The sequence below is a fragment of the Mercurialis annua genome, linkage group LG4, assembly GCF_937616625.2.
Source record: "Mercurialis annua linkage group LG4, ddMerAnnu1.2, whole genome shotgun sequence".
Lineage (NCBI taxonomy): Eukaryota > Viridiplantae > Streptophyta > Magnoliopsida > Malpighiales > Euphorbiaceae > Mercurialis > Mercurialis annua.
The window spans coordinates 37,671,681-37,693,793 of NC_065573.1; the positions used below are offsets into that span (position 1 = coordinate 37,671,681).

General features: G+C 33.5%; 3 protein-coding genes across 3 annotated transcripts; all 3 read right to left on the reverse strand.

Annotated features, from left to right (window-relative positions):
* Positions 1-12,783: 12,783 nt before the first annotated feature.
* LOC126678670 (uncharacterized) lies at positions 12,784-14,371 on the reverse strand. Its single transcript, XM_050373566.2, has 3 exons — positions 14,231-14,371; positions 13,208-13,538; positions 12,784-13,120 (listed from the first exon to the last, which is right to left on the reverse strand). Exons 1-3 carry the CDS (start codon positions 14,267-14,269, stop codon positions 12,807-12,809), a joined length of 684 nt encoding a protein of 227 aa, XP_050229523.1. The 5' UTR covers positions 14,270-14,371; the 3' UTR covers positions 12,784-12,806.
* A 493-nt stretch (positions 14,372-14,864) lies between these two features.
* On the reverse strand, positions 14,865-17,841 carry LOC126678671 (vacuolar-processing enzyme). Its single transcript, XM_050373567.2, has 9 exons — positions 17,393-17,841; positions 17,138-17,302; positions 16,487-16,643; positions 16,302-16,387; positions 16,016-16,215; positions 15,879-15,927; positions 15,530-15,739; positions 15,247-15,453; positions 14,865-15,167 (listed from the first exon to the last, which is right to left on the reverse strand). Exons 1-9 carry the CDS (start codon positions 17,639-17,641, stop codon positions 14,982-14,984), a joined length of 1,509 nt encoding a protein of 502 aa, XP_050229524.2. The 5' UTR covers positions 17,642-17,841; the 3' UTR covers positions 14,865-14,981.
* Positions 17,842-18,230: 389 nt separating this feature from the next.
* Positions 18,231-22,057, reverse strand: LOC130015398 (vacuolar-processing enzyme-like). The gene is made up of 9 exons (XM_056105463.1): positions 21,503-22,057; positions 21,223-21,387; positions 20,158-20,314; positions 19,962-20,047; positions 19,666-19,865; positions 19,531-19,579; positions 19,227-19,436; positions 18,664-18,870; positions 18,231-18,588 (listed from the first exon to the last, which is right to left on the reverse strand). The coding sequence occupies exons 1-9, from the start codon at positions 21,731-21,733 to the stop codon at positions 18,403-18,405; spliced, it is 1,491 nt and encodes a 496-aa protein (XP_055961438.1). The 5' UTR covers positions 21,734-22,057; the 3' UTR covers positions 18,231-18,402.
* Positions 22,058-22,113: the final 56 nt, after the last annotated feature.

Genomic DNA, 22,113 nt, shown 5'->3' on the forward strand with positions numbered 1-22,113 from the left:
TCCTAAATAATTGTCCATGTTCTTAGTAAATCATTTAGAAAGTTGACTTTTCCATATTACTCTTATTTAAAGTTTATTATTTAATGTCATTAGCTAATAAAGTAAATTAGTCATCACATCTAATAAGGGTGTGTTAAGAAAAATAAAGAAAAAATTGCAAAAAATTAGAGCATTAATGTTTTTTAAACTTTATAAAAAAATAAAAGTAGACTATTGTTTTAGAAAGGAGGAAGTATTTATTTAAAAATTTATTATAACTAGTTATGTTTGATCCAACTTTTAATTAAACTTATAAAATTAGTAAATATATTTTAGAATATAAGGAACTGACGAAAACGTCCAAATACTGGACCTCCGACTCGTTGTGCGTCTGCACAGAGGGGCCTATGCGTTCGTGCAGCTTTTGCCGAGGTTGTGCGCTCTCCCCAGGCTGTGCGGGTGGCTGTGCACACATGGGGACACTCCTCGGTCCAATTCCGACATGCTTACACGCGTTAAAATGCTCCGAACAATTCAACAATATTTAATTCAATCCTAATTCGCAATTAAAACGTTAAACTGATTCGAATTCGATCGATTCGATACGGTCGACGTTGTAAATTTAATTATAATCCAAATTAATAATAATCAAATTCACATTAACGATTATTACTTTGAATACGTGCAGAATATTGAAATAATCAGAGTCGGAAATCGCAAAATCGGATCGGAAATCGCGAAATCCAATTCGCGTGTACTGTTGGCGCGCCCTTTGCTTGCTAAGGGCAATTGAAATTGACGTAGTGAAATGAGCTGCCCCTTCACTTATATATATAGAAATTGATTTGGCTAAAATACATTTGATATTAACTCAATCATCCATTTTAACTCTAATTTTAATTAGTCGTGCGTAGTCCAAAGAAAGACTAATTTTAAATTTCGCGAATGTTTATCCAAAAATCCAATAAAATATAAAACAAATAAAAATATAATTTTTATTCGCATCCGACTTATATTTTATTTTTAATAAATCCCAGAAGATTTATTAGGTCCAAATCAGTCTCACTTGAATAAAATTACTAGGTTCAAATTTCATAAAACTTTAACGATAGTTTCATCAAATTATTCTGCGAATATTGACACCAAATTTTTTTGCTCGAGACTTATAAATTATTTTATATTAATTTGGACTAACTAATAATATTTATTAGTTAATAACGGAAAACTAATTGAGGTAAAAATTTAGAGACTAGAACGTATATTTTTTTCCAAATTTTTACTTTCTCCACACGCATACGCCACCGCCTCATCCATTTCTTTCTTTATTTTTATTTTTATTTAAAATATATATATATATATATATATATATATATATCTTAACTTTTTTTTTTGACAATCGAATAATCTTGAGCAGTTACAGGTGTAAAAATTCAGAAAGGGTATAACCGTTTCTAATGACCTGACATGGAACAAGATATAAACCTTGATTCGCAGATCGCCTTACAAAATAAAATCAAAATTACATAACTGCTCTAACACAATAAGATCCAATACTTTTCTGTCTAACAGAAGACTCACAAACGCTAAATATTCGTTATTTACACATCGAGACTTCCGAGTTTTAACATTTTAATTTCGAGGTTTTGTCCAATGCATTAAACTCTCCATTTAAAGTGGTTATTGATATAATAATTATTAATATATCATTTTATACAACGCTAGAAAGTATTTTCAAATTTATTAGTCCCGTCACTCGTATATTAAAATTTAAATTCTCAATTTAAATTTTTACTACGATATTTTTTTACGGATACGTTTAAATTAAATTTACATATTCTAAATTTGTTAAATAACTTCCCGTGATTTAATTTAATAACCTTAAATAGTCACACCTTATTATTTTTCTTTAACTATTAACAATCTTTCCGAATATTTTTTTAATATTTAAAATTTCAAAATATTATTTTTAATATTTTGATTACTCAAATTTGACCTCGTGGCATATTCTATTTATTTACAATTACATGATATTACACATATAATGAGGTTGTTTATTTACTTCTTGAATTTGCACTTAACTAAAATTAATTAGTTCATTAAACATGTCAATTTTTTTTTAATTAGATTAAATGTATTAATTTGGATATTTTAAGGATTAATTGATTAGTAATGTGGAGTAGGGTGATAAAAAAAAAACTATTTTAAGGTAGTTTTTTTTTTGTCAAAGATAGCCTACTTTAATAGTTAGTAGGGGTTAGCAGGAGTTAATGTTAGATGTTTTTTAAATAGGCACACTGCCCGTGAGTGTTGTGGGTCGAACTTTCAACCTCATACACATATCATTAGAGTTTAGCCAACTGGGCCAAGCTTTTAAGTGTTTTTGAGGTAGTTGTATACCGTACATTTTGGGCTAAGTTCGAAATTAAAGTCAATAACATTAAAATGAAAATAGAAATTAAAGTTAATAATATTCAAATGAAAATAGAAATTAAAGTCAATAACATAGCAAACCCTAAGTTAGAAATTAAAATCAATAACATTAAAATGAAAATAGAAATTAAAGTCAATAATATTAAAATGAAAATAGAAATTAAAGTCAATAATATTATACTGTACATTAAAGTTAAGGAACAAACCAGGCCGAACGACATAAATAATAGAGTAAAATGCATATGTGGACATACACTATGACAGTGAACAACATTAGTTAATGAATAAAGATTGCAATAATTTTAGCCTTTATCTATATCTAATAAGTTAAAATAAGATGAAAAAGTAATTATTAACCCCCAAATTGCTCTTATGTCTGTGAGTAGAGATGCATTATGGTCAAGAAATGCAAATATGTGTAGGGTTATTATAGGTCAAGAAATGCATGTAACTTTGTTTTAAAAAATAGAAGGTAGAAACATAGAGTACAATAAAAAATTAGAGTGAGCATTTTTATATTTTTTTATTGTAGTACTTTATAATTAATTTTTAAAATTAATAGCTTTAATGATATGCGTATGAGGCTGAGGGTTCGACCCTCAACACTCACGAACAGTATGCCTATTTAAAATATATCTAACATTAACTCCCGCTATCCCCCGCTAACAATTAGAGTAGGGTATCTTTGATAACAAAAAAATAGAGTTTTACAAATTTTAATTATTTATTTACTTATAAAGATGACTCTATTTTTTTTTATAATTTTAAAATAATTATTATTTTCTTTCTTATTTTAAAACCGACATATAATTAATGTTTTCATAATTTTAAAAAATTAATTGTCTTTTCTTAACATTCAATTAAATCCTTTAAGTTCGTGAGTTGACTTGGTTTATGAGTTTGTGTCCATTCAATTTTTTTTCTTTTTGAAAAGGTTATAAATCATTTATTTTTTAAAAATAATTCTAAATTATTTATTAAACAATAATATATTTAATAAAATTAAAATTATCAAATAGAATTCAAAATAAAAGAATATATTCAATATATTTTTGTTTATTTCCATTTAAAATGTAATATATTTTTAGCCCAATTCAAATTTTAAATAAAAAATAAGATACTTAAAACCGAATAAAAACATTTAAAATTTATATTTTTTTGTAAATCATAATACAATTGTGTGTTGAATAAAATTTAATTATTAAAATTATTTTTAAAATAAAAATAAAAATAGTAGTAATAATTATAAATAGATTATAGATAAATAAATATTTATAAACTATTTTTAAAATTTATTTGGATTTTAACAATTTCTTTGACTTATTTATTTTACAATCCAGACCTTTTAAAAAGTCAACTAACAAATGAACTGGTAGAAGAAAATGATAATGAATTTAAACGACATTAGAGGGTAATAATTGATTTTTAAAAAACTATAGGAATAGTCGTATTTTTAACTAAATTGAGAAGCTGCATAATAATTATTCCTAAAATTTTCAACATTGTTTGTCATTTTTATGCTCTTATTTATCATTTTTTTCAATTTTTAGTGAACAAAACACTGTTATCAAATTTACATCAATTGTGCCGATCATGTGTTCTTTAAACATAATTAAATGTACCCAAAATTACACCATTATTATCATTTTAGTGGTGTGATAAAATATAAACTCTATCCATAAATAATATAATGGATTAATATAGTTGCTTTTATGAAATATAATTTTTCTTATAAAATCAAATTTACATCAACAGTTAAATAACATGAACAACAAACTTGACCAAACTTTTTTTTTATGCAGTAGCCCAAAGAGAAAATTAATTAAAAAAATAACTAAATTAGATTGTATATAATATTATAAATTTTACCATATAATTTTTTTAAAATTTTTTTATGATACACTTTTTATATTTATTTTTGTTCATCCAATATGAGTTTGTTTTTTTAATTTGAATATTACCTACATATAACCACCATTCAGTGGTCAATATTTTTCTTTCACAAATTACTACTTAAATAAACTAACTTAATTATTTTATTTTCTACATCCATGATTTTTAAAAATAATAATAAATAATAATGGGAAATATTGACAAAGTTGCCATCATATATATTTCACAAAATTTTATTTTATTTCAAAAAACTAAAATAATAAAAATAATAATAAATATATGTCAAAATATTTCCATTAAGAAAATAAATAACAAACTTAAATAAAAAAATATCATTAAACTTTTACAATAATAATTATCATTGAATATGTAGCAATTAAATCAACTATAATATTCCGTGGCATCGCGCGGATAATATGCTAGTTAGAATGAAAACAGAAATAAAAGTCAATAACATAGCAAACCCTAAAATCGTAAAACTCTTCAATCATCTAAAACCTTTCAATCATCTGCTCCTGTAATATCCTAACTTGTCTTCAATTTCATGAATATCTTGACCCTTATCATAAAGTATCATAGCAGCATCCCTTGCAACACCATGAGCAGAGCTTTCACCAATTTTAGAAGATTTTAAATCAGCTCTGTTGTAGGGTTTCAAGCTGTGAATAGTGTTGATAACCTTAGTATCATTAATATTTATGGATGTAAAGCTCAAGTTGTCATCACAAAGAAGTCGTAAAATGCTATCGAACTTACGTGGTTCAATAAGCATCAAACAAGAAAGAGTTAACAAATTATCCATTGTTCCAGCAGGAGCATGCTCCTCTATATCTATCGTATAGTAATTTCTCAGTTTGCGAAGACTATCAATTAGGCCAGGAAAAGAAAGAAGGGGATAGTCAAAATTACTATATGATACTTTCATAGGAATTTTATTACTATTTGGGAATGAACTTGTATCCCTCTCATCCCACTCGCCCTCCAACCATATTTCCTGGTTACTGAACTTAAACCTGATAGCATATAGATCGTGCCTTAAAACCTTTATACTAATAGAAAAATTATTCAAATGGAAACGAAGAATGACAAATTCATATGCAGTGTAGCTTGCATTTCCAAAATTTCTCATCACCGGATCTTCACAGGGGAGTACTTGGAATTATTTTCCTTGCATGTCAACTTACCTCAGCCGCAGAAAAATTGAGTTGCGGATGTTTAAGATAAACGTACGAAAACTATACTACTATATGTAGTTATCTTGTACATGAAATTTAAAAAATTTAGTTAAAAAAGAATCCGCCATTTTTAGAAAGAAGTGAAGAAAGAGAAAGGGTGAAAGCACAATTATTTTGTAGTAATAGGGTAGATAAAATGTAAAAATTTCAGTTAAAAAGGGAACAATTTACACTTGTTAGAGAGAGAAGTGAAATATATAATTCCTAAGGCACCGAAAGTTGAAGTTAACACAATCCTATCTCTGGTGAAAAGAACTTCTATATCTATAAAAGAGCCATATGTATTAGGGACTTTTCTTTTTAGTCAGGTCAGTCGGCTACTCAAACTCTTTAACAAGCGGTCCTACGGACAAACACCATTCAAAGGTGAGCGGCCCGCCCCGCCCCGCCTAGGACAGTCATGTTTGACTGAGCTTACACACATTCGCTCACTTACACGGGAACGGACCAGAGGGAACCGCAGCATGGGGAATGTCCGCGTCTCGTCGCAAGGCTCATTAAAGAAGGTAAAACAAATTTACATCACAGTTATTTAAAGTTGCGGAACATGTTCTTCTTTTTGGTCTTTATTACAAATGACAGGTCTTACTTTGAGTAGTTGAGGTTTTATCAATTAAATAAGTGGCACTGTTAAATTTGGTTAAAAAGGAATGAGAGAATGGATATTGTTTGTTTTTGTGTAGAGAGATCATTTATTGTGTATTCAATAATATTAGGTTCTTTCGGGTTATTTTCTAATCAAATATTTCGGGTCAAATATAATTTTTCGGGTCATTTTTTGATGTGCTTGCATTAAATATTTCGGGTCAAATATATTTAGTAAAGCTTTCACCAATTTTAGAAGATTTTAAAACAGCTCTGTTGTAGGGTCTCCAGCTGTGAATAGTGTTGATAACCTTAGTATCATTAATATTTATGGATGTAAAGCTCAAGTTATCATCACAAAGAAGTCGTAAAATGCTATCAAACCTACGTGGTTCAATAAGCATCAAACAAGCAAGAGTTAACAAATTATCCATTGTTCCAGCAGGAGCATGCTCCTCTATATTTATCGTATAGTAATTTCTCAGTGTGCGAAGACTATCAATTAGGCCAGGAAAAGAAAGAAGGGGATAGTCAAAATTACTATATGATACTTTCATAGGAATTTTATTACTATTTGGGAATGAACTTGTATCCCTCTCATCCCACTTGCCCTCCAACCATATTTTCTGGTTACTGAACTTAAACCTGATAGCATATAGATCGTGCCTTAAAACCTTTATACTAATAGAAAAATTATTCAAATGGAAGCGAAGAATGAAAAATTCATATGCAGTGTAGCTTGCATTTCCAAAATTTCTCATCACCGGATCTTCACAGGGGAGTACTTGGAATTATTTTCCTTGCATGTCAACTTACCCCAGCCGCAGAAAAATTGAGTTGCGGATGTTTAAGATAAACGTACGAAAACTATACTACTACATGTAGTTACCTTGTACATGAAATTCAAAAAAATTTAGTTAAAAAGGAATCCGCCATTTTTAGAAAGAAGTGAAGAAAGAGAAAGAGGGTGAAAGAAGGTGAAAGCACAATTATTTTGTAGTAATAGGTAGATGAAATGTAAAAATTTCAGTTAAAACGGGAACAATTTACACTTGTTAGAGAGAGAAGTGAAATACATAATTCCTAAGGCACCGAAAGCTTAAGTCAACACAATCCTATCTCTGGTGAAAAGAACTTCTATATTTATAAGAGAGTCATATGTATTAGGGACTTTTCTTTTTAGTCAGGTCGGTCTGCTACTCAAACTCTTTAACAAGTGGTCCTACGGACCAACACCATTCAAAGGTGGGCGGCCCGCCCCGCCTAAAACAGTCATGTTTAACTGGGCTTACACACATTCGCTCGCTTACACGGGAACAGACGGAGGGAATCGCAGCATGGGGAATGTCCGTGTCTCGTCGTAAGGCTCATTAAAGCAGGTGAAAGACTTTTACACTCACAGTTATTTAAAGTGGCGGAACAAGTTCTTCTTTTTGGTCTTTATTACAAATGTTAGGTCTTACTTTGAGTAGTTTGAGTTTTATCAATTAAACAAGTGGCAGTGTTAAATATGGTTAAAGAAGAATGGGAGAATGAATATTGTTTGTTTTTGTGTAGAGAGATCATTTATTGTGTTTTCAATTATATTAGGTTTTTTCGGGTCATTTTCTGATCAAATATTTCGGGTCAAATATAATTTTTCAGGTCATTTTCTGATGTGTTTGCATTAAATATTTCGGGTCAAATATATTTAGCAAAGCTTTCACCAATTTTAGAAGATTTTAAAACAGCTATGCTGTAGGGTCTCCAGCTGTGAATAGTGTTAATAACCTTGGTATTATTAATATTTATGGATGTAAAGCTCAAGTTATCATCACAAAGAAGTCGTAAAATGCTATCGAACCTACGTGGTTCAATAAACATCAAACAAGGAAGAGTTACCAAATTATCTCTTGTCCCAACAGGAGCATGCTCCTCTATATTTATCGTATAGTAATTTCTCAGCTTATGAAGACTATCAATTAGGCCAGGAAAAGAAAGAAGGGGATAGTCAAAATTACTATATGATACTTCCATAGGAATTTTATTGCTATTTGGGGATGAACTTGCATCCCTCTCATCCCACTCACCATCCAACTATATTTCTTGGTTACTGAGCTTAAACCCGACAGCATATAGATCGTGCTTTTAAACCTTTATGTCAATAGAAAATTTATTTAAATGGAAGCGAAGAATGACAAATTCATATGTAGTGTAGCTTGCATTTCCAAACTTTCTCATCACCGGATCTTCACGGGGGAGTAACTGGAATTATTTTCCTTGCGTGTTAACTAACCCAAGCCGCAGAAAAACTAAGTTGCGGATGTTTAAAATAAACTTACGAAAACTATACTGCTTTATGTAGTTACCTTGTACATGAAATTCAAAAATTTCAGTTAAAAAAGGATCCGCCTGTCACGACCTAAATTATTGAGCCTCGACCGGCGCTAGAGAATGGGAGTGCTAGTTCCAAAACCCGTAACAAGCCTAATTAACTAAAAACTTTTCACATATAATAATCAAATAATGACATCATAGCCAGAAGCATATACGTCATGCATACATAAACATATATATTCACAAACATATCTGAAAAAGGCAACATAATTACATGGGCATATAGAAATAGTGATATTAGTTATGATAAATAAAGAAGGAAATTAAAGGGTAATTGATCCTGAAGATCACTAAATTTTCGAGTTTTTTCATTTCAGTCACTAAACTATTTTTTTTTTCATTTTGATCACTGAACTTTCACTTTTTTTCATTTTGGCATTTTCCGGCCAAAAATTCTTAGGTGGCAACCGGAATTAATTTTTTTTAACCTGAAAACTTGCCATATATGCATTATTAGATCTAAAAACTCATTTTTAAAGTGAAATTATGTACATGTGATAAAATTTTAAAGTAAAACTTGTAAAATCTGGTTGTCACATGTTAACTTCCGGCTGCCACCTAAGCATTTTTTGCCTGAAATACCAAAATGAAAAAAAAAATGAAAGTTCTGTGATAAAAATAAAAAAAATAGTTTAATGACTAAAACAAAAAAAACTCAAAAGTTCAATGATGGTTAGAATCAATTACCCGAAATTAAAACAGAGATTAGAAATGAATAGTGAAAAGCTGCAAAGAGGCATAAGGTATTTAAAGAGTAGTATATTTTTGTAATTGTAAATAGGATAAAATGTTTTTTTTAAATACCATAATTAGTCATGTTTGATCCAAATTTTAATTAAGTTTATGAAATTTGTAAATATATTTTAGAATATAAGGAACTGAATCTAAAATATGTAAAACAACAAAAATATTGAATGATGATAAAGAAAGGGGTTTACTATTCGCCGCCCCAAATTACTGGCCACCGCCCCAAAAATTATCATTTTACCCTTATTGTAAAAAAAAAATTCTGAACCAAAAAAAAAAATGTGTTCTCTCAAATGATAGTAGTCCACATTTACTAATTCGATTAAAATGACGGATAACGCTCGTAATTCGTCGGGAAACGAATATCCACCATCCGAAATTAGCGTATCCGGATTTGCCGAGGTATTTTATCTATTTTACGTTCGTTTTAAATTTTTTTAATTTTTTTTAAATATTTTTAAATGGTCCATCGCCGACAGATGTCGATGGACCATATGGGCCATCGCCCAACGATGGCGATGGCCGCATGGGCCATTGCGGCCATCGCCATCGTTGGGCGATGGCCCATATGGTCCATCGACATCTTTCGGCGATGGACCATTGGGCCATCGCCCAATGATGGCGATGGGCCATGCGGCCATGGGCCATCGTTGGGCGATGGCCCATTGGATCAATTGTCCCTCGGGGACGATTCCGTCCCTGAGGGACAATATTTTTCATTTTTTTTAATTTAAATAAAAAAATAAAAAAATTTAATTAATGAATTTAATTAATGAAATAAATAATTAAATGTCTTTAAATTAATTAATTTTTATTAGTTAGAGATCAATTAAATTCTATTAGTTATAATATAAGTTTAGTGTTTTATTTAAATTTTATGTGGACTACTATTTATTTGTTAGTGTTTTTAATTAGAGTTTCGATTAAATTTAATTTTTTTTGGTAGCGAATTTTTGTATTCATGTGTTTAATGTTATTTTATAATTGTGATTTTATTTAACTAGTGTAATTTTAATTTATTTTTCTGAAAATTGTTACAATTATTTACGTTTTGCAGGTTCATTTAGAAGATTATGGCAGTGACGGTATCGATTACAGTGAACAGTTTTTTTATGAAAACGGGTTTGAAAGTGATACCGAAGCAATAAATTGGGCAAAGGGAATTGCTATACGGATTGGGTTTGAGCTGGTTATTTCGTCTCACAAGAAAGGGGGGTTGGTAAAACTTTTGAGATGTTGTCGGGGTGAGAGATATAGAGGGTCGCACACAGATTTAGATTCTTTTGCACGAAAGAATACGAAGACGAAGGCCTGCCAATGCGCTTTCAGGATTGTGGTGAAATTTATTAATGGCACATGGACTGTTCTTGCGAAGTCTGGGATTTCAAGTATGCACAATCATGCGTTAGCTGTGTATCCTGAGGGACACTGTCAGATGAGCGGACTGAGCGCTGCGGCCAAAATGATTGTGCGGGATATGAGTGCGGCACAAGTTAAGCCGTGTGCTATTTTGGCGGCTGTTCAAGAAAAATTTCCATCTGACAACCCTACAAGAAGACAAGTTTATAATTACATAGATAATTTGAGAAAGTCTAGCTTTGAGGATAGAGATATGGTAGGTCAGTTTTTTCATTTGGCTCTGACGCACAACTATTTACACTGGACGCTTTCTGAGGAGAGCACATGTGTGTTGACCCACCTTTTCATGTCGCATCCTGACTCCGTGCGGTTAGTCCGAACTTACCCCTGGGTGATCGGTATGGACTCCACGTATAAGACCAACAAATACCACATGCCTTTCTTTGAGATTATCGGTATGACTCCTTCTAACAAGAACTTCTTAATTGCATATGCAATTATGAAGGATGAGTTTGAGGGGAGTTACAGATGGGTGTTGGAAAGGTTGAGGTTTTTGATTGGCGACCACCTACAGCCGACTTGTATTTTTACTGATCGAGAGTTGGGGCTGCTTAAACCAGTGGAAGAGATATTTCCACATACCCCTCATCTGCTTTGTACGTGGCACATAAATAAGGATGTAGAAGACAAAGTGTTCAAACTGTGTGGGAGAGACACCGCAATAACTGATACTTTCATGAATGGGTCGTGGAAGAAACTTATTAAGGCTCAAACAGAGGAACAATACGTAGCAGCTTTGACCACTGTGAAAATGCGGACTAGAGCGTTTCCAGCTGTGATGCAATATCTTGACCGTACTTGGTTGGGGCACAAAGAGAAGTTTGTATCATGTTGGACAAACAAAGTCTTACATTTTGGAAACACCACTACGTGTAGAGTGAAGAGTGCACATGCTCAGCTAAAGCAGTGGCTCAACTCTAGTACCGGTGCTCTAGACACAGTTTGGACGAAGGTGGACTGCGTTATACAGTCCCAGTTGACTGATATTAGGTATGTTTCTGTAATAATTAATATTTTCTTAATAATAAAAAATAACGTTGACATTATCATTAATTTAGTGTGTTGTCTATATTGGCAGGAAAACACTCGAGGGCTCCAGACAGACTATAGGCGTCCAAGTCATCACAAGGTCGGGGCTACAGTGCTCCTACATCAGGTAAATATATTTTTTATAACAATAATGCAGCGAAGTTAATATATTGTGTATAACAATAATGTCAATATATGTTTTATGCAGATTTTATCCCGAATTCAGAGCTTATTCCTGGAATCATATTGCCATTTGTCACGAAATATGTAGACGTGGATGGCGACGGGAACTGTGGGTTTCGCGTTGTCGCAGATTACATATACGGTGATCAAAACAAGTGGGGTTTGATAAGAAGAAGCATTGCAAATGAACTAGCCGGCAACCCTGGCCTATATGACGGTCTTTGCAGTGATGGGATCCAAGCGGCCATTTCACGTATTAGGTGGGAAGGGGAGGCATGTGGGCACGAACACTGGATGCAGGTTATAGATGACTTGTTCCCCATTGCAACTCTCTTCAATGTAGCTGTCATTTTCATAAATGGCGCGACGAACTCACAGCCGGGTTTTGGTACGTGTACAATTCTGCCTTTACATTCATCTGATATCGACTCACGGCCACTGAGAGAGATAGTGATACTATTTTTGGGTAGATACGCTCATTTTGTTCGTCTAGATTTATGTGATAATTTTCCAGTCCCTCCTATTGCCTCCTTGTGGTTCACAAACAGGGATGCTACCGTTGAGTATTTGGAGGGATTGTACGTTCTCAGGAGAGCGCAATGGCAGAGATTGTTAGATGCTTCTGTTTGAGGCCGTGTCACTTGTTTTACTTAGTAATACATTTGGTTGTTGTTGTTGGCAAATATATATGTATTTGTGTTTTACAGGAAGTCCCTGAAAATGGGTGATGCTACTATTATAGAGGAAATGCTGCCGAATTTTTGTTAGAATTTGTTGCTAAAAATACTCTGTAAATATAATATGTGTTTTTTGGTTGGTGTTGTTGGCAAATATATATATATATACAGGAATACGGAGAATAATCCACACGTCATGCAGTGTAATGGTCATCTCCCCGAATGGCAGGTGAAAAGAGTTAGTATCAGGCTGTCATCGCTCCACAAATGCAGAAAGGAGCGGAATATCCAAGTGACTGAACATAATATCAGGGAGATGCCCCAAACCAATCTCGGCTATCAGGTATTTGACCTCGTCTGAGGCGTCATGATGCCATGCTGACAGCCTCTTACAAATTGCATGTCTACTCTGACACTTCAGAGTGCCTCGCTCCTCCTTCCCTGTCCATATTCCATAAGCGACATGTCCAAGGAAACTGGGAATAATACTCCCGTCCTCAGGTCCACATGGCACTGGATCACTAACAGTCCAAGCAGGTATTTCAGTCCTGGCTCTTCTACTCGTCACTGAAATTACAATTACAACAATTAACATAAATTTAATATCTTTTAACTATTATTATTAAATTAATGAAATAGTTAAATTTTATTTACCTGATGACGTTTCAGCAACAAACCGTCCATCTTTCCCCTTTCTCCGTCGAATGTTCACGATTGGTCCTAAACTCTCGTCCTCAGAAGTCTCAAAATCAGCATCGTCTATCCGGCGGTCTTCCATGTCATCATCCTCCATCCGATCATCCTGTATCTGATCATCGACTGGCGTCTCACTAGCTCCCTCAATAGCAGGAGCCCCCTTCTTGTGTCGTCGGACTGAGGCACTCACACCACGCTTTCGAACATTTCGCTGTCCCGACTCCTCAAAATCAGCTTCAGCTATAATAGGCTTACTCTTTCCACTGCCACCATTACCGGGTCCTTCTTTCTGCAATTATCAATTTTACAAACAATAATATTCATTAAATTATACTATTAAACTTAAGCAAATAAAAATATATTAATAAAATTCTAAATTGTAAATACCTAAATTTATTTAGTCCGTAAAATTAAAGATTATTTCTTAAAATCTAAAATAATAGCACTATCAAAATTAAATTTAATTAAATCTATATAATAAAATTTAATTAAATAAAAAATTATATTATACAACCTAAAATTGTACTACTAAAATTTAATTTAACTACACCTATAACTAATAAAATTTAATTTAATTACACCTATAACTAATAAAATTTAATTGTATTTTTCAATTAAATTTTTTTAATTAATTATTAGGTTATTTCATTATTTATTAAATCGATTAATTTTAATTTATTAAATTAAAAAATATATATATAAAAAAAATTAAATCGATTTACGGCCCTCGGACGGCGGCGGCAGCCTGGCCATCCAGCGGGTCCTGGCCATCCGGCGGGTCCTGGCCATCGCCGGCGACGGCCTGCACCATCGCCTGGCGATGGCGAAGGTCCGGCAGACCATCGCCGGCCGATGGCGATGGTGCAGCAGACCATCGCCATCGGCCGGCGATGGTGCAACCGGTCATCGCCATCGCCGGACGATGACCGGTTCCCGTAAAAAAAAATTAAAAAAAACTAAAACCGAAATTAAATTACTTACCGGAGGTCCCCGTCTTTTATCTTTCGTCAATTCCGACATAAATCGGCTCCGATTATTGCTTGAGATTTTGTAATGGATTTTAGAGAATTTTGATTTGAGAGGAAGTTGAGAGGATGGTTTTTTTGTTTTTTGAGTTGAAAAAAGATTAGGGGTAGTTTGGTCAAAATTGGGGCGGTGGGTAGTAATTTAGGGCGGTAAATAGTAGTCCACTAAAGAAATGTAACTAAGCTCACTCGCGAGCTTAAATTCTTTCCCAAGCCTAATCAAATTTTAATTAATTTGTATTTTTATCCTTTATATATATGTGTGTGATTTAATAATACTACCTTTAGTTTTATATTAAAATTTTATTTATAAGTATTTATACCAATAATCGAGACTCTTCAAATCAAGTGCTCAATTATGCTATGAACTAAAATAAAATTGATCAAATTCAAATTAAAGCTCGAGCTTTAAATCTTATCCTTGAATGGAGTTCAAACTTAAAAGTGTTTTCGACTCGAGTTGATTGCATCCCTGATTGCCTATAACTGATGAGCTTTAAGCACATAATGCAGTAGCATGGGTTAACCAACAGCCCACAAACTGATCTCAAATTAGGAGCATTTCTGACCCAAACGTTAAAATGGGAACATACTGGAACATGAACATTTATTGCTTCATTACCCATTACTAAACTTCTACAAGCTGCTTACTGTATATATCAGGAACACAACATATCAAGAAAATTACATGAAAGTTCGTTCTGCCATCATGCACTATAACCTTGAGTTGTAGGAAGCCATGATTCCCCTAGATCATGCCAGTCGCACATCGCATAACAAGCTTCTTCGACCGACGCTCGAGACACTCCTGCGTTACAAATATTGGCAAATGCACGCATATGTTTCAACCCATACTGTGTCAATGATCCGCAGTGTGTTTCAAATACCCGAACCTGAGATTATTTAAACGTTGCGCAGCATTAGAGAGGATTAATTTAAAATTTCCTTTTTTTGTAAATAACAGATATTTACCATTGATTTCAAGCAATTCCAGTCATCTGCCAACGGCAAGCCGGATTCTCTAACAGATTTAAGGATGGAAGAACCTTTTCTATGTCCAAATAATACATTTCCTAATAATTCCACGCTACTATCTACATGACTTCTATGCTTAATTGTCTCTTTAATCATCTGCAGCATTTGTTGCTTCATTGCTGACCCATTTTCTAATCTTTTGTACTGCAAGAAACATGATAAATTACGAGTTGCTTTATTAGTGTCATCAAGTTAAAGTGGTTTAGATAGTATATCTCACCATTTGCCACATGAACAGAAGCTCTGCATCTCTCTGGTTAACAACTTCCATAGGTGCACTCATATGAGCATTGTTTGGGGAGAAGTTCAAACTGGCAGGGTCAAAACCTTGATATAAATGGAGCTTCTCCGTGCTAATGCTTCTGTTTCCGTACTGCATAACATGGGATCCAGCAAGGTATGTGTTGTGATTCGATGTCCTATCCTTTACCTTCACGAAACAAAAGGAAATCTTACATTAGCATCGAGCATATGTTACATAAAAGTAGCCTCCAATAATATATTATAGAATAACTCCTAGAAAATAGAAATTGTGCACATGGAAATAAATTTGATTATATGGACGTTACTGAGCTATATTGTTGTTGTACTGTTTCGTTCTTCCGATTGTGTGTCTCGCTGCATAACAAGGGAAAATCCAAGTCAAATATATTATGTATCATGCAAAAATTTCACTTGTTTGGAAGTAGAACACAGCGGTACACACCTGTCCTCCATCCAAGCAACACTATATAAATCGCCTAAACAAGTGTCAAATTCCGGAGGAGGAGGAGGATCCATCTCAGGACAATAAGCTCCCCAGCTATTCTCTTCTGCATTTGATGCTGTTGTAACATAAATGTTCAGGTCTTTCGGCATGATCCCCTCAAAGATACTCCCACTCTCACAAGCTTCTATATATATAACCTGCACTTACAAAAGATCGAGATTCGTAACCAATTAATGATTGTTTATCGAACAAAAGTTCACAAGTGCAGAGTCACGTATATTACCATCTCTTTGTATCCCCCAGCTGCATGTTTCTTCTTTAAAATCTCAACGAAGTCCACTGCGTATAAATATGGCAGATTTGGCATCCCTGCATTAAATCATAGTTAAGCTCATCAACCTATGCACAACTTCTAGTTTATTAAAGACATAAAATTGAGATTGGCTCCTTTGGATATTTACAGCTTACCAAGAACTCCAGGACCGCCATGATCAGAATAGTACAAGAAAATCCTGTCGTTGGGCTTGCTATCAACCACCTTGCCACTTCCACCCTCCACAGCATTTCTGTCTCCAAGAAGCGCAGCGTAGAGATTTTTTGCATTGACATGCTCCCCTGTATAATCCTGCAAAGTAATTCCTTCAAAGTTGACAATCAATTCGTCTATGTTGCTTCAATTACATTGATGTAAGGATCGAAAAAATAAGAACGACGCCTAGACCAAATTACCCCCAAGGATCATTTGATATACTTATTTTTTATCTGGAGGAATGAGAATACAAATTATTCGTATTGTTTGCGTTTGATTAGCAAAAAATAGATAGAAACAAAAATTCATTTCTCCATTAATGACATATTCACATTCTTCTGTATGAAATCATTCTCATTTTCATTAATTTCTACATCCACTTTCTATTCAACCAAACAACAAATAAAGTATTTATATTTCTATTTCCGTTGCCTCTCATTCTCATTTCGACTCTCAATCCTGATCTCTTAAATCAAATAAACCCTACAATTGGATTCCATTGGCTTGGAGACTCATAATCAGAAATAGGTAGAAATTTGTTACCTTAGATATGAACTTTAATGAAGTAAGGCATCATTTGGCAAAAATACCTTAGGTACACCAGCATATACATCTTCTCCTTGTGGATGGTTGATAATGACCCCTGGCCTTGGGTTCAAACTATTATTTGCTATGTCATCATACATAAATACTATAATATTTTCTTCCTTTAACCCACCTTTTCTCAACAATTGATATGCATGACAAACATCAGCCTGCAATATCACATATCAAAATCTTTTATTATACACAGTTACATAACCAATCAAGAAAAGCTAAAAGAGAGAGAACAAACGGGTTCGAACCTGATGCCTGTAATTTTCAAAACCCTTTGAACCAGCAACAAGAACAGCCCATCTAGTACTACCAAGTTCATCATCATCATGAACTCCTGCAGCAGCTCGTTCAAATTTCTCAGTGGACATCAAAATACCAGGCTCTAAAGGGTTCAGCCCGGAGGCCAGACAATCCTGGATTGCTAGAAAATAGAGTATAGAGACTATAAACAGAACATTACTGGTAAAAAGTTCCATGGACAGCGCTGGACAGGACATAATCCGATGATCGGAAACAAAAAAACAAGAAATGATCACACGAAGTAAGAGAGAGGGGAAGTGATTTGATCGAAGACATGAAGTGCAGGTGGCAAAGTTCTGCAAAAAGAGTTTACACGTCTTCAAAGAAGCTGCATAGTCCAAACAAGTGTACGCCTGCCGTTACGGACAATTAATTTACTGTGCAATATTTTTGTTTTTGAGGGAACTGTGCAATATTCTTAATCTTTGTTCTTGTATAGTATTGATCCTTCTAGTTATATAATCTTTCAAATTCATATTTTCTCTAGTAAATTTTAATTAATTTACTATTTTTACTTTTCATAATTATACTTATTTACAGTTATATCTTATCAATTCAAGCTCAAACTCTTAAATGTTAAATATCAATTGTTTTATTTGAATTAAGGAGCTATTCAATATAATTTAAATAATCAACAAATAAGTTGAGAACATTCAAAAATATTTTATTTGTTATATAACACCTATGAAAGGCTTTATTAGTATTTTTTTAAATATCAATGAAAAGTTCATCATTTTTAACCATCTTCGTGCTCTTTCTAAATTTCCAACAAGTACAAGTAGATAATAGTATAATTATAGCTTTATTTCTCATACTGCAAATATTAGGAACAGACCATAGGACTCAAAATTAACCTCATTTTTTTTGTTATATACAACCCCAGACTGACCATATAATTTCTAGGAGACTCTTTTGGCTAAAATAACTACTGATTATGTTGCTTCCACAAATTCTGCCATTAAGCACTATAACCTTCATTTGTAATAGGCCAATATTGTCCTGCATCATAGCCGCTACATGCAGCGGCACTAGCATCTTCCATCGAGGCTCGAGAGACTCCTGCATTACAGACATTGGCGAATACGCGCATGTGTTTCATCCCGTACTGTGTCAATGATCCGCAGTGTGTTTCAAATACTCGAACCTGAAATTAAGATGTTAGATGTAGAAAAAGAAAAACGGAACAAGAGCGAAGTAATGACATAGTAATGGTAGCTACCATTGATTTTAAGCAACTCCAATCATCGACTAGGGGCGAGCCGGGTTGTCTAATAGATTTAAGGATTTTAGAACCATTTTTGGGTCCAAACAGTAAATCTCCAATCAATTCCATGCTACTATCTAAATGACTTCTGTGTTTAACAGTCTCTTTGATCTTCTGGAGGATTTGTTTCTTCTTTTCTGACCCATTTTCTGATCTCTTATACTGCAAGAAACATACCAAATTACAAATTAGAATTGCATCATATGTATTAGCATCAAGCTAAGTTGCACGGAAACGGAAATGATAAACTAAATTGACATGAAACACAACACGTGGAAGAAATGTAGAAATAATAAAATTTGTGATTCAGATTTCAAATGTTTTAGATTTTTTTAAGTTTCTTCTTAGAAAAACGTGTGTTTACTTTGTCATTAAACGAACGGCCCCGAAAGATTTCGTACGAGTTTCCAAGAGTTTCAAATATCAGAACATTTACAAACGGGAAACTCAACTTTCTCAGAGTTTTCGTGCTTTATAGGCATCAAGTATGTCAATTCTAAAGAGGCTATATAGCTCACCATTTGCCACATAAAAAGCAGCTCTGCATCTCTTTGGTTGACAACCTCCATAGGTGCATTAGGAAGTGAATTGTTCGGAGGGAAGTTCACACTCGCTGGGTCGAAACCTTGGAACATGTATAGCTTCTGTGATTTGATGCTTGCGTTTCCATATTGCATCACATGAGATCCAGAAGCATACGTATTGTAATTGGATGTCCTAGCCTTTACCTGAAACAGAGTAATTGGAGTATTTACTTGGATCGCTGAAAAAGAAGAACTTCGCTAAAATTGATAGTATGTAATCGAGTATTAGTGGCGTTACCGCACTATATTGCTGTTTTACTGTTTCTCTCTTTAGATTGTGCGTCTCACTGCATAACAAGGGAATATAATATAACTCACATCTAAAATCACCCCCAAAAAAATTGTTTCTTGAGTTAACGTACAGATTACATACCTGTCCTCCATCCAAGCGACACTATACAAATCTCCTAAACAAGTGATGAATTCTGGTGGAGGAGGAGGATCCATTCCGGGACAGTAAGTTCCCCAGCTACTCTCTTGGGCATTTGATGCTGTGGTGACATAAATGTTTAGGTCTTTTGGCATGATCCCTTCGAAAACACTCCCACTTTCACAAGCTTCTATATATATAACCTGTATGCACATCATATCAACATTTGTGACCACCCTATCGATAATCGATTCTGTCGTATTAAATAATAACTAGCGAAGGAAGATGATATTTCATACCATATCCTTGTATCCCTTTGCTGCATGTTTCTTTTTTAAAACCTGCATAAAATCCATTGCATACAAATAAGGTAGATTTGGCATCCCTGCATTATTTAAATAGGGTAAGGTCCAAATTCTTTTTGCTTAACGACGTTTGAAAGATTAAACAAATTTAAGAACTTGGATTGGTATCGATTCTAAAATGTGGGCTCACCTAGAACTCCAGGGCCTCCATGATCAGAATAGTACAAGAAAATCCTATCATTAGGCTTACTATCAACAACTTTGCCGCTCCCACCCTTGACAGCATGTTTGTCTCCAAGTAGTACTGCATACAGATTTTTGGCAGTGACATGCTTCCCTGTATAATCCTGCAAGATAAGCGGTTCAAATTGACGGTCAATTCAAGTCATCAATCTCCAATTTTAGTAACTTTTAGTGCAAGTGCTTAAGAAATATCCTACCAAACTAATTCAATCAAGTGATGATTTAGTGTTACCAAAATTGAGTTAATCAACCAATCATTTGCTTTTCCTTAATTTAGAGATTCCATTTATTTTCTAGCTTAAAGTTAAAAAGAGTGTCCAATGAAACATTCTTTGGATGTAACAACTCAAAAGAGCTTAACCATTAAAAAAAATCCTCCAATTTCCATATAAAACATCAAGGAGTGGGTCATACCGACTTAAATATAAGATCAATTCAGGTAATCAAATGTCCAATAGTTGTTAAACTAAGCTGGCTTCCACTTTCAACAACTAAGATAGATTTTTATACTAAATTCTTATATAAAAAGTATATACTATGAGAACAAATTCTAGCCGTTATTTATTCTATTCAAAGATAACATTAAAGCAACAAGTATACATCATTGCTAAACATAAATAAATGAAAGATAATTTTAGTGAAGTCCAATTAGCCTAGTTTAATTAATGTCATAATTTTTATCATTATTCTGCAGTACCTGAGGAAATTTCGTCCGGACCAATAAAATTAAAGTAGAGATCTTACAAAAACTAATTCCCTACAAATATTAACTTGAACCGTTGAATCGAATAAACATCATTATCAAAAGGAAAAATGAAAATGGCCAAGTCCACATCAACTTAATCACCACTAATCCATCACCATCACAGATAATGGCCAGCAAACCATTTTTAATATTAATCAAACCAACTTAACCACAGATATCAGAGAAACTTGAGAGTTTAAAGAAAAAAGTTCAAATGCAATTTTAGATTAATTAATAAAGCACAATTTTGGAAATTAATTAAAATACCTTAGGAACACCAGCATAAACATCTACTCCTTGTGGATGGTTGATGATAACTCCTGGCCTTGGATTCAACTCATTATTTGCTATGTCATCATACATGAACACAATTATATTCTCTTCTTTTAATCCACCTTTTCTCAGCAATTGATATGCGTGGCAAACATCAGCCTGCAATTAAGATCACAGAACCAATAATTTAAATATGTAAATAACTGTATGAATAGCTTCAAATTATCAGTAAAGAATCAAACAAGGTGATGATGAACTGATCCTGATTACTTACCTGGTGCCTGTAGTTTCCATATCCCATAGAACCAGCAACAAGAACAGCCCATTTCGTGCCGAGACGATCCTCATCATCATCTGAAGCTGCTGCTGGTTGAAGTTCATCAGTAGGCATCATAATACCAGCTTCAAAAGGGGTCACCCGAGAAGCAAAACCAGTTTGTAATAGTGCAAAGACTAAAAACAGTACATAGTTGGTAAATAACAGCAAGAATTTGCGAGTTTCCATGGCTAAAAAAGATCAAGAAGACACAAGAATTGGTCAAACAGGTGAAAATGTGTCACCTGAGCTTGAGAGGTTAAGCTATGAGGAAGTACTGAGTTTTGTGTTCTGAGTTTTGAGGCGTTATTTAAAGTGAAGGTGGCAAAGCGGTGGAAAAAGCCATGCAAAACAAAGAGCCGACACGTCTTCAAGATGGATCAAAATGGTGGGACCCTAAGTTGTTGCTTATGCTTAGAGAAGTGAGCTCTGTTTAGATTTCTTGATCTTTGTTCTTTTATGTTATCCCCTTTTATAGGACTATCTTACAATCTTGATTCTTCATAGCTATTTCTTGCGGGTTTAATTAGACACTAATCAAGAAAGTGGTCTTAATTAATTACTTTGTT

Bases quoted from the DNA above. Each gene is read 5' to 3' on its own strand.
- LOC126678670 (XM_050373566.2), bottom strand. From the start codon at position 14,269: ATGTCGGAATTGACGAAAGATAAAAGACGGGGACCTCCG. The intron at 13,539-14,230 runs GTAAGTAATTTA...TGATAATTGCAG, and splicing joins ATAAAAGACGGGGACCTCCG to AAAGAAGGACCCGGTAATGG. The intron at 13,121-13,207 runs GTAAATAAAATT...TTGTAATTTCAG, and splicing joins TGTTGCTGAAACGTCATCAG to TGACGAGTAGAAGAGCCAGG.
- LOC126678671 (XM_050373567.2), bottom strand. From the start codon at position 17,641: ATGTCCTGTCCAGCGCTGTCCATGGAACTTTTTACCAGTAATGTTCTG. The intron at 15,928-16,015 runs GTGTGTACCGCT...CTTGTTATGCAG, and splicing joins GTTGCTTGGATGGAGGACAG to CGAGACACACAATCGGAAGA. The intron at 15,454-15,529 runs GTGAGATATACT...TGTTTCTTGCAG, and splicing joins TTCTGTTCATGTGGCAAATG to TACAAAAGATTAGAAAATGG.
- LOC130015398 (XM_056105463.1), bottom strand. From the start codon at position 21,733: ATGGAAACTCGCAAATTCTTGCTGTTATTTACCAACTATGTACTGTTT. The intron at 21,388-21,502 runs GTAAGTAATCAG...TCTTAATTGCAG, and splicing joins ATGGAAACTACAGGCACCAG to GCTGATGTTTGCCACGCATA. The intron at 18,871-19,226 runs GTGAGCTATATA...TGTTTCTTGCAG, and splicing joins TGCTTTTTATGTGGCAAATG to TATAAGAGATCAGAAAATGG.